This window comes from Chiloscyllium plagiosum, unplaced genomic scaffold, assembly GCF_037043375.1.
Source record: "Chiloscyllium plagiosum isolate Xiang-an unplaced genomic scaffold, Cpla_swu_hap1 HiC_scaffold_21, whole genome shotgun sequence".
NCBI lineage: Eukaryota > Metazoa > Chordata > Chondrichthyes > Orectolobiformes > Hemiscylliidae > Chiloscyllium > Chiloscyllium plagiosum.
Genome location: NW_028270159.1, coordinates 27,593,236 through 27,606,381, shown reverse-complemented (window position 1 = coordinate 27,606,381; position 13,146 = coordinate 27,593,236). Strand labels below are relative to the sequence as shown.

Here is a 13,146-nt window from a genome sequence, read left to right as displayed (position 1 = left end):
ATTTTTTGCTACATGCAATTGATAATCATTAAAAGAAATTTGGGAACTACAAAGAATATTTAGCACTGAACTGCTTTCAATAACATCCATTGCTTCGAAATGTAAAAAGTTTACATTGGATGTGTATGTGGGGGAAAATGATCGACAATAAAGGTTAAAAACAATATCTATGAAAAATTCAAACTTAATTACAGGAGAAATATTGTGAATTAAATAAATATATTCTCCATGAAGAAATAAATTGAGTTGCAATTAAATGTGAGTGTAACAAAAACATATTAGAACTGTTGACCTCCTGAGTTTATCAGTTTGCATAATCTAATAACTGATCCATTCATAATTATATAAAATACAAAATTCTAGTCAATGTAAAACACACAAGTACATAAGTTTAATGAAAAGTTACCAATCTGAAATTCATTGCCTTCGATTTTTGCCATTGAAGTAGGAAGTTCAGGTGAGGAGACTTCCAAGTTTAGCCCTTCGTTTCTCTTAAAAAAAAAAAGCTCACCCACCTTATTTTCATTTTGAGGAAGCGGGTTATGGTGAAGTCTAGCCCATAATCTCGAGAGGCAGTTTGAACGGCAGCCCTGAATGGGGCATGGATGTTGAACTGGGTGGATCAGAAAGCTCACTTTGGTTCTGAGATCTTGGTGTAGCTGTTTAAAAAAGGCAGTTAGGCTCTCTAGCCCTGACCTGCCCACATTCACTCCCCAGTCCTCTTTCACGAACCATTCAACCATCACAGGCAAACCACAGCAACCACGTGATGATGAAGGAAAAAAGTCTAACAACTGAAGAGTATTCTCACCCATACATGCTTTATATAGAAATCAACCCTCATGCATGAAACCCATATGAAAAAGTTAAATACTCTCAATTAGTCAATGTGCTGTAAAATGCAACAAATTTATACTCATTAACCACATCAAAGGCAGATAACTAATTCTTTCATAGCCTCTTCATACATCTCAATGGGAGACAGTGCTAAATAATTTTAAAAACTTTTGAAATGTAGCCAAACATTCATAATAGGCTCAACTCTTTTAAAAAAAAAACAGGAATTAAGACTACTGTGTAGGGATTCTATGATTCTATGAAACTGCAGAAACCAATGGCCAAATTCCTTTTCTAAGCCATACCAAATGGCCTGTCAATCAAAGAGCTCCAGTACCATATGTCTCCTGTCCTCTGTTACAACTGAAAGCTGAAACCCTTTTCTCCCCATGTTTAAGGGCTTCACATTTAAATAACGTCAGACACCTAAACAGACATTATGTGCAACTTACGATTGTTTAATGTGTACTTCCTAAATTCATTCTACCCTATCATTAAAACCGTGAAATTGGGATATGCTTGAACTCAGCATTAATTTAAAACAGCCCTGGTGAGCTTGGGCCTCCTATCTTTGTGATTCATTCCCCACCGAGTACCACACCAAAAAAAAAATGGAATCCAGCAGAAATGGGGCAGACGGTACATCTGGCTCTCGCCTATTTTTATAGGCCACCAGATTTGGTGTAACTCAGAAAAAACCCAGTCTTTTAACTGCACTTCTATCTCCACAGATGCTGCCTGACCAGATGAGTATTTCCCATATTCTATAAATTTTACACGTCTTGGTGGGCAGCACGGTGGCACAGTGGTTAGCACTGTTGCCTCACAGCGCCAGAGACCCGGGTTCAATTCCCGCCTCAGGCGACTGACTGTGTGGAGTTTGCACATTCTCCCCGTGTCTGCGTGGGTTTCCTCCGGGTGCTCCGGTTTCCTCCCACAATCCAAAAAAAAAAATGTGCAGGTTAGGTGAATTGGCCATGCTAAATTGCCCGTAGTGTTAGGTGAAGGGGTAAATGTAGGGGAATGGGTCTGGGTGGGTTGCGCTTCGGTGGGTCGGTGTGGACTTGTTGGGCCGAAGGGCCTGTTTCTACACTGTAGGTAATCTAATCTGATGTAAACTGATTAAACTTGTCAATATCATGATTATGGAGGACATATTTCAGATGCAAAGCTATCTAACTTGGAATACAGAAGTGATGTTGTGTCACAATTAGGAAGCAAGCAGTTAATTACCAAACCCTTGGGTGAAAACATCATATTCTACTTAAAATCATAAAATTGTCACCATATTCCATCAATTCAAACAGTTCCTACAACTTTTTAAATTCCTTTTTGATGTGGACACTCAGTCCAACAGAAGGTAACTAACAATCCCATTTTGTTGCAATAAAAATGTTACACAGTAAAGGCAAAAGACACCAAACCAATTAACTCACAGTCTGTCATGCATCATTACCAGAGTTATCATGAGAAGCCCAAATAACCCTTCATGTTACCTCTTTGACATGGTTCTCAGGACAATTTTTATGGCTTTCACAGCACTGATTTTACAGATAGAAAGCAATACATAAATATTCATTTAATAGGTTAGTTTTCAAATAAGGTATATTCACTCAAGTTGCTAAATTATCCTATACACCACAACATGGTACACAATACTGGTCTCTCCCAGTCCTCATTTTTTTCTTGGTTTGTTGCATGGAAATTAGAGAGATATCAGACACTTTGGCAATAGTTCAGTTTGTGCCCTTCATTTGGACTGAAGTAATTTTTTTTCTCACTAACTATATGGTGAGACATAAAATCTTAGGTAAGTGCACAAAATCAGAGCAATGAATTTAGTCAATAGTATAAGGCAATAATTTTCTTTTAAGGCATAGCATCTGTTAGCTCTCTTGGATGCTGCTGCTTTAACAGTAGCAGAAAAACAAACTGCTTAAGTGAGCGAAAATTGAGACAAATAAGAGGACTGTTAGCGTTATATTATGAGGCTCAAGCTAGACACACAGAGTTAGACCCAGTGGTGGTTGAATCCCCCTTCAGTTGAATGATACCTTCAGTAAAGGAACATTTTCCCTTATAGCCTCTTTTCAAATAAAGATTGAAGGTTCATTTAATTATTGGATCTGGAGGTAGGTCAACATTAGATTCTCAGTACAAGGTGACCAAATATCACTCGAAGGACGTTACTTTCATTTGATACTTTACTTTGGTTGTGATACTGTAGAATAAATTGCCTGCATCAACCACATTCTTTTAACTTACGGAGTTATGGAACTCAACAATAGTATGAATAATATATAGTAATAATAACTTAATTTCAAAAATATACTCCTCCTCTTAGGTGAAATTTGACTGGGGATCAATCAGGAGACAAAAATTAAGCTAAAAGAATGCCAGATACTATTTTAAACTCAGGTTAGTGATTTTACACCAGTTACTGAAATCATCTGATGAAATGCTATCGTCACATTTTCCAAGGATGCATATCAATTAGCAAAATATTGCCGAAGAACTGACTCCAAAATTGGAGTAGGTATATTCTTAGTCTTTTAAGCTAGCTAGCTGAAGTATTTTTCAAAAACGTACAGTCAAGACTGCTACGCTGCTATCGCATTGTACATATGTACTGAAGGTTTCTGGATCAAAATGCAAAAAAGCTATTTATTGCCTGTAGTCTCCCTACTGTCTGTACTCATTCTTTTACTTGAAGCTCATCTCTTTTTGAAAAGTAATGTCTAATTTTCAAAGAATATTGATATTCAGATCATGACACGTATGACAGATCTGCAGAATTGAAAACTGTTTTGAACAGTTACAAGGTAAAGGCAATACTATAAGAGCATGACTTTTTCATGTGCTCTATCCAAGCAAACAGGTCCAATGGCAAAAACAGCAGCATATATAAAAAAAAAAATCAGCTTTTTGTCCCTTCCCCCTTTAGACAAACTGTCATGCAATGTGGAAGAGCACAATGTATAGAACAGCTTTCACAGGCACGGTTAGAGAAAGCTGATTAAGAATGTTCAACCAACAGCAAACTGCAGGCCGTTACAGTGAAAATAAATACATTTTATGCAAATGTGTTTGTCACTTTGACAGCATGTCTCAATTAAGGCATCTCACTGCTGTTGGTTAGATCTACTTCTGCAGTTGTACCAGCGAACCTGCTGTATTAGAAAAACACAGGGCTTGACCCTAATCCACATGCATGCATTTTTAAAATTCTGTCTTGTTTGTGCACACCAGGATAACACTGGCAGATGTATTAAGCAGTTGACAAATGATGAAAAACAGCTCGTCTCATCGTTTGCATAAGAAAGCGTTATAATATTATAACTACTGTCTTCAGTTTTTAACAAAACCCGCAATTCTGCATTGGAAAAATACTTTGCAGCTTGTATACCTATTGCTACTTATGGAATCTAATTTGCATTTTATAAAGTTACACCCCTCAGCTACAATGACATACGTACGAACTTCAACAAACTTTGATGGCATAAAGCCACATCAGTTTTCAATGCAGTTTTATTGCTATGTCTTCACTTTTACATGTAAATTGTATTCCATAGCTCATGGCAGCTAGTAAATCAAACATCAAATAAAAATGCTCAAGAAAATTTGAATAAGTACGAGTCAAATAATATAAATCAACCAGAGTAAAAAAGTCAATTAGTTGGCTCTACTTTTGAGTATATCTTTGTCTACTGCTCTCGCTGAAATATATTGCTTTCAACAAATGCGTGTGCGTATCTCTGTCTCAATACAATTATGTATTCATATACGTCCCTCATACACATTATAGCTTGAGCTTCATATTTTGTGGTTAGGCTTTAACAATGTTAAACAGAATAGGCAAGCATATACATATGCTGAAAATGTGTTGCTGGAAAAGCGCAGCAGGTCAGGCAGCATCCGAGCAGGAGAATCGACGTTTCGGGCATGCGCCATTCTTCAGGAATGAAGAAGGCTCATGCCCGAAATGTCGATTCTCCTGCTCCTTGGATGCTGCCTGACCTGCTGCGCTTTTCCAGCAACACATTTTCAGCTCTTGATCTCCAGCATCTGCAGTCCTCACTTTCTCCCCAAGCATATACATATGCAAAGAAAATAAAAAGTCTACTGCTAAACTCACATACTCAAATTACAAACTAAAGCTAAATGTGTTGAAAGTCAAGTATTCGAAACAGAAGCATGTCTTTGGTAGGGCCAGACCAGTATCTGGCAATGAGAGTTAATGTGCATACAACATGAAACGTGTTTACAAATTCACAAATGAATGTACTGAACAGGGAAATGAAAAGTCAGCAGAACTTATTTATATTCTTTTGAAAATCTAGAATATTTTCATTAATTGCTCTACATGCTGAATTAGGCAAATTCCAATATCAACCTCTCTACAAAACAATTTGCATTTTACTGATCACCCAATTGCTGTTGCATTCATCAGACTTGATTATCTAGAGACTTTAACAGTGAAATTTTACTGCACATGTTAAAAAAACCTTGGCGATACAGATAAAAAAGCTTTGCTATGCACAATAGGGTTGGCACAATGAGTAGATTTTAGTCTGACTACAAAGTACATAAAGAAAGGTGAGCAGGTTAAATACATCTCAAAGCAAAAACCTCCAATCAATGAGTTCCATTATTTTGTTGTATTCATGTTATTTTAAATGTACAACACACTTATTTGTAAAGTAAAAGCATTCTATGCAAAACTGTCATTTGTAACAAATAAAATTTCCTTTACTCTAACAACATCAGCATTATCTATTCCTGATGTTAATATGCCTAAGATGATGAGGATTGTACAAGTCCCAGTGTGGTTACCCCTCCTTTTAAGTGCAGCTGGACGCTTTTATAGGCTTTAAATAGCAGAATCAATTACGATAATGAGCAAATATGTTCCAACTCTAAATATCAACAGTTGCCAAAATTCAACTACAACAATGAGAATATCTCCTGTGATATGTGTGAAATTATATATTATATTTATCAGTTCGAAAATCTCAGTGACCTTAGCTGATGTGCACTCTAAAATGAAACTATTTTATGCAATAGGAAGAATGAGAAAGAGTTAATCAAATAAACTTATAAGGTATACATATGAACATATAAATTAGGAGTAGGATTAGGCAATTGGATTTTCAATTCTGTTCCATCAATTGATAAGATCATGGCTAATCTGTTTCAAGTTTCTACTTTCCTGTCTACCCCCGATCCCTTTGATTTCCTTGTCGGTTAAGAATCTAACAAACACAGATTTTGAAATATTAAATATCTCTGTAACTACTGATCTTTGGGGCTGAGAATTCTACAGACCAACAACCTTTGAAGTGAAAAAAAAGTTCTCCTCATCTCCAACTTAAATGGGAGATTTCTCATTTGTAAACTTCTCCCCCTTTGATCATTGGACGGATTAAAACTAAGATTTATAGCAACATAAAACATGAAATGGAAAAGTCATATTTTATCAGAAAACCAGTTTAAAACAATACAAAAATATGTACCAGTTCCACAACTTGGTAAATCAATATTTTTATAAAATGAACATAAACACAGCCAAGAACCAGGAAATGAAATGTACTATGTTTTTTGAAACAATTGACATACATCTTTTAATTTAAAAAAATCTCCTTAATGAACTTTTGAGATTATAGCAGTTGTATCTGCACATAAAACAGGTTCAAACAAAACTCACACAAATCACCAAAATATAATACTGCTCATTTACACTTCAATTTTGGGAAAAATAACTTGGTACTTAGAGATAGAAAACATTTGCATATTGTCATAATTTAAGCTGCTATTTAAAGCCTAAAAAGGTATCCACCTGCACTTAAAAAGTAGGGGAATTAGCCAATTGAATCACCAGCATTTTTTAGGCATGTTAAAATTGAGAATAGATTATGCTGATATGGTTAGAATAAAGGAAATTTTAATTGTTACAAACAGTTTTGCATGGAATGCTTTTATTTTTCAAATGAATGTATTGCATATTTAATATAAGGAACATGAATACAATATAATAATGGAATTCAATGATTTGAGGTATTTGTTTTGAGGTTTATTATTTTGTTTGTTTAACCTGCTCCTCTTGCTTTACATATTTTGTTGTCAGACTGTAAAATCTAATCATTGTGCCCATTTTATTGTGCACAGCAAGGTTTTTTCTATTGTCTCCAAGGTTTTTTTTTTAAAAAACATGCGCAATAAGATTCCACAGAAACAGTCTCTAGATTTGGGTATGACTTGAGCTAAAAGCAAATGATGAATGAGTCAACTGCTCTGTCTGTTGTATGAAAGGTATTAAATGAAACGCGGTATTCAGTTTCAATCAATTTTTCTGACATCAGATATTAGCACAAAAGTGTGCAGAAATGTGGCACTGTGTGGCACCAGTACAATCCTATATGCTCACTGGTGGAAATGCTTTCATCTCCAGAAAGGCTATTGCACAGTTATTAAAATTTCAATGGAACAGACAGATATGATAGATTTATTCTGTGATTATCATCACCAATTCTAATTTATATTACCAGCACAAAAGCTACCTGTGTGACAAATAATACCTCACATGACACACATTGATCCCGTTCTGTTCCCTTCAATTATTTCAAGTTTTCAATAACTAAATATGAAAATTGACCATTTTCAGCCAATTCTTCACCATAGCTAATGGGAATTTGTTGTTTTGTTGCTTCTCCCCTTAGCAAGGATTAATACAAAGAGGGGTGCAGAAAAAGATAGATGAGAGGCTGAAATAGAAGTGGATACCTTTAAAATTAACCAAATTTTAATTAATTCATTATGTTGCATGATTAATTTATGAGTTTTAGATTGTTAGCACAAAGTTAAATCCTAATTGCTTCAGAAAAATTGTTCTTATTTCAACAAATGCTGTTTTGTGTCTTCTTTAAAGCATATAGATATTGAAAATGTATTGCAAATCAAAAGTTAATAATTATTTAAGGATGATATGAAAGTGAATTGCACTTTTGCTTTCTCAAAATTTGAGAGAAAAATGCCAATAACAAAATTCACTTCATAATGATTAAAAACAGTATGTTAAATTCTGTCCAGACAATGACCAAAAGGGACACTGGATATTGCAGAGTCCTCATGCCGGTAATGAAATTATCAGCATATCGGTAAATGAAATCCTCATCCAGTAATTTTCTACATCCAGTGTTTTCTGTTAATTCAAGTGCATGTCTCACCTCCTGGCCAGACAGAACCAACAATGAAAAGTGATTTTAGGAAAAAAAATTGGTAATGCTGGAGTTCAGAAATAAATTGGAATTGCTAGATAAATGTATTACACCAGTCAGCATTTGTAGAAAGAAAATATGTAGAAGACTTATGAATGCTTATCATTGATCCATGTAAAAGGCTGTTCAGATAAATTAAGATCTCTAATTCAGACATCATAAAGTTCCATTTTTTTTTTTACAGTTCCGCACAATTAAAATTTTTTCTGGATAATAGGTCACACTGATCTTGAAATTCCTATTCCATAAGTTATTGTCGTGTAGAATAAAAGAAATCCCTGATGAACTTGCAGCAGTCTAGTTTAAAACATATATTGTCCTAGGAAAGGTTTTCAGTGACTGACAAAATTATCAAGTTTTCCTCTATAAATTTCAAAGTGGTACAAGATTTTTAAATAGATAAAAATGGCTTGTAGAAGTCAAGAGTTTTGGAAATCAGGGATGTAATAGAAATACTTTCTACTTGCACAGATGAGTGGAGTTACAACAACACTCAAAAAGCTCAACCCATCTGGGCTAAAGCAGTCCACTCGATTAGCACCTATCTATTGGTTTAAACATTTGCTACCAGCACATCAAAGCTACAGTGTATACTATTTACAGGATAAACAGCAGAAATTAGTTAAGTTCTGTTCAACAGCATGTCCAAAATTCACACTATTCACCACTTATGACAAAGATAGTATGGGAACTATAATTCCTAACCCTAATCTTCCTCAAAGGAAGTGAAAAGGGAAATAAATGCTGGTCCCTCCAGGAAGGTCCATACGTGAAGAACAATTTTGTAAAAAAAATCCCTACCGCAAATGCTGACCTCTAATATCACTAATAAGAGCTTAATGTATGCATATTTTCATCATGAAATCTCACCAGCAGCTAATTTATTTTTTGGAATGTGCTTTTTGACTGCATTTTTTGGGAAGCATGGTGAAATTCCTACAAACAGCTTTTCTACATTAACACGAGCTTCAATGCTTAACTAATACTGCCGTCAGTTCACCATATATCATTCTTACAAGGAACAGAGTATCAGCGAAATGAAGGAAGACTAAATGAGCAACTCTGGAGTGCCCTTGGCAATTAAATAAGAAAAATCAAAGAACACAGTTAATGGAAGAAAGAGAAATTGTGAGGAGCATAATAAAAGGAATCATTTCATTTACATGCATTCATTCTCGAGAAAGGATTAAAAGGCAGCATGACATGATATAAAGTGCCACTTTTTAATGATTAAATTACTCTGGTCCTTATAACAAGGTCAATTCCATGCACAGATTGGATAACTTAACTACATACCTGCCCAAAGTGCACAGTTATTGGTCGCCGGTCCTCTCGCTGCTTGCCTTCTTTCTTCTCAGACATAGGCGATGTAATACTCTTCGGTTGGATATCATCTCCTGCTACAGAGTAGCCATTCTCTGCCATTTCCTGCACGGTAGGAAAAGATGATTTGCAAGGCCAGGAACATTCCTGATTAAGGGTAAGGGGCAAAGAGAAGGTACTTGGGGAAAAAGCTATCTAAGCATTATGACATTAGGAACACTAAAAGGTAAAGACAAAAAGCATAGTCAGTGATATATCAAATCACTTAATGCATAAAAAGAGACAATTATATCGAGCTATCGTGAGTGGAGCAGAAAAGAGCAATTCATTAGTCAACAATTTTTCTTACTACACATGAAAGAAGACTGAGATGTTCATCGAAAGCGCAGTTTTCAATTGGAACAGTGCAAACCTATTTTTAACAAATTTAGACTGACATCGGAATAATTGTTGCTGCCAAAGAAATTATAAATTTGAATTTTCCCAATTTATGTGCCATTGCTGCCTCATTCACATCAGGAATTGGGGTAGAAACGAGACCAATTCAGTTTCTGAATGCTTGGAAAGCTTAGAATCAGGGAACGGTTAGGAGTGAAATTTATGATCACAAGCAGTAAGTTAGCTCACAGGCTCCTATAAATATATGGAAACTTTGAAAAGTAAGATCCATTAAATATGTCAAATTTTAAACCTAAGTGAGTGACTCATTTTAAATAAGTGAGGGTGACAGGTGAGCTACAATAAGGCAAAGATTTATGCTCAAATTTTCAGAGTCAGGAGGACACCAGGGAGCACTCAAAATGGCAGACAATTTCTGAGTCTAACAGATCCAATTTTTGTGGGTAGAGAAAAGAGGACTGGCTGAATTTCCTTCTTGATAAAAGCCTTAACCTGCAATGTGAGAGTTACAAAGTTATGGAGCAGATGTAAATATTCTTGAAGGGGTGGATAGTCTGTAAAACTGCCATGATATTGAAGTTACTTAAAATTTCAAACATTTAAAAAGCAAAAAGACAGAATTAAAAACAATAGTAAAAATCCCTCATCTGACAGTTTTAATATCTGTTTGGTGACATTTTCCTAAGAGCTCTCAATGAAAACTTGGCTGATTTCCAAAAGACATATTTATCTCAGGAGTTATACAGTCACAAAGTCATAGAGATGTACAGCATGGAAACAGACTCTGCAATCCAACTCACCCATGCTGACCAGATATCCTAAAATAGTCAAGTCCCATTCGCCAGCATTTGGCCCATATCCCTCTCAACTCTTCTTATTCATAAAGCCATCCAGATGCCTTTTAAATGTAATTGTAAATTACAAGACCCTCCACCACCTTCTCTGGCAGTTCATTCTCTGCATGAAAAAGGTGCCCCGTAGGTCCCTTTTAAAATTTTCCCCTCTCACTTTAAACCTACGCCCTCTAGTTTTGGACTCCCTTATCCTGGGGAAAAGACCTTGACTATTCACCCTATCCATGCCCCTTATGATCTTATAACTTCATAGCTTTAAACTGACAAAGAGATGATAGAAGAACCGGCTGTTTTTTTTTTGATTTGGGGCATCAATTAAATGTTGTTTGTTTTTCATGATGTGGAGATGCCAGTGTTGGACTGGAGTGGACAAAGTCAGAAATCACATGACACCAAATTGTAGTCCAACTGGTTTATTTGAAATCACAAGCTTTCAGAGCGTAGCCCCTTCATCAGGTGAAGTGAGAGGGAAGTGCACAGAACCCAGACTTAAGGCCAAAGAGATCAAAAGGCAGACAAGCAGGAGGCTCCAAGAACACAGGGAGCCAAGCAGCATCAGGAGGTGGAGAAGTCAATGTTTCGGGTATAACCCTTCACTCGAAACATTGACTTCTCCATCTCCTGAAGCTTCCAGGCTCACTGTGCTCTCCCAGCCTCCTGCTTGTCTACCTAGGAGTCCAGCATCTGCATTTTTTGTCTCTAGAGAATCAAAAGATCATACAATTGGTGTGAGTGGAGTGTCGTGTCCAATAATAAGTCTCTAGAGGTGACCAAGAGTGTTACACAGTGTGAGTAAAGCGTCAATAGCTGAATAACAACCAAAGAGATCAACTACAATCCAACTAAATGAGGTAGTGAGAGAATTACAAAAAAAATAGAATATGGTGGTGCTGGAGACAAACCAAATTTATTTCTCTGCCTCACTTAATTGGATGATAGGTCATCCTTTTGGTTGTTATTCAGCTGTTGACACTTCACTCACACTGTCTCACACCCTTGGTCACCTGCAGAGACTTCTTATTTGACACTGCACTCACCACAGAACAGAGAACATTACAGTGCAGTGCAGGCCCTTCAACCCTCGATGTTGCGCTGACGTGTGAAACCAATCTGAAGCCCATCTAACCTACACTATTCCATTATCTTCCATATGTCTACCCAATGACTATTTAAATGCATTTAAAGTTGGCGAATCAACTACAGTTGCAGACAGGGTGTTCCACACCCCGACTATTCTCTGAGTAAAGAAACTACCTCTGGCACCTGTCCGATATCTATCACCCCTCAATTTAAAGCTATGTTCCGTTGTGCTAGCCATTACCATCCAAACAAAAAGACTCTCCCTGTCCACTCTATCTAACCCTCTGATTATCTTATATGTCTCAACTGAGTCACCTCTCAACCTTCTTCTCTCAAATAAAAAACACATCTAGTCTGTCAGCCTTTCCTCGTAAGACCTTCCCTCCAGACCAGGTAACATCCTAGTAAATCTTCTCTACCCTTTCACATCCTTCTTATAATGCGGTGACCAGAATGGTACGCAATAGTCCAAGTGCGGCCATACCAGAGTTTTGTACAGCTGCAGCATGACCTCATGGCTTCAAAATTTAATCCTTCTAAAAGTTAACATATTGTATACCTTCTTAACAATCCTATCAACTAAGTGGCAACTTTCAGGGAACTTTGTACATGGACACTGAGATCTCTCTGCTCATCTACACTACCAAGAATCCTACCATTAGTCCAGTACTCTTTATTCCTGTTGCTCCTTCCAAAGTGAATCACCTCACACTTTTCCGCATTAAACTCCATTTGCCACCTCTTGACCCAGTTCTGCAGCTTACCTATGTCCCTCTGTAACCCACAACATCCCTCTGCACTATCCACAACTCTATCAACCTTAGTGACCAAAGTTTGAGAGAAGATTTGTAGCTCGGGTGCTCGTTGTTGTGGTTCTGTTCGCCGAGCTGGGAATTTGTGTTGCAGACGTTTCGTCCCCTGTCTAGGTGACATCCTCAGTGCTTGGGGGTCTCCTGTGAAGCGCTTCCGTGATGTTTCCTCCGGCATTTATAGTGGTTTGTCTCTGCCGCTTTCGGTTGTCAGTTCCAGCTACTATTATAGGACAAGCCAAACAGAGAACAGCCAGGGAATTCCTAGAGGCATGGCACTCATCCACAGATTCTACCAATAAATACATCGACCTGGACCCAATATACAGGCCACTGCAGCGGACAGCTGGAACTGACAACCGGAAGCGGCAGTGACAAACCACTATAATGGTTTGAATGAATTTTCAAGAATAGCAACTTTTTTTTTGAAAAGCATAGTTCTGTCTTAGAGTTTTTGGACTTTATTATTTCATCTTAGTCTGGCTCTTGAGTTCTCCATGTAGTGAAGATTGGATAGAGTTGGTTTGGAACATAGGACTCCATGTGGTAGATATTAGATAGAGTTGGTAA

The 13,146-nt window shown here is 36.8% G+C and overlaps 1 protein-coding gene across 6 annotated transcripts in view; it reads right to left on the bottom strand.

Annotated features, from left to right (window-relative positions):
* Window positions 1-13,146, bottom strand: part of dennd1a (DENN/MADD domain containing 1A) — a 533,820-nt gene that overhangs the window by 61,941 nt on the left and 458,733 nt on the right. For all 6 annotated transcript variants that reach the window (XM_087998441.1, XM_043720136.2, XM_043720139.2 and 3 more), the window contains one exon: window positions 9,408-9,539. In XM_087998441.1, the coding sequence (XP_087854567.1) occupies window positions 9,408-9,539 (132 nt within the window). The remainder of the gene's footprint in view (window positions 1-9,407; window positions 9,540-13,146) is intronic.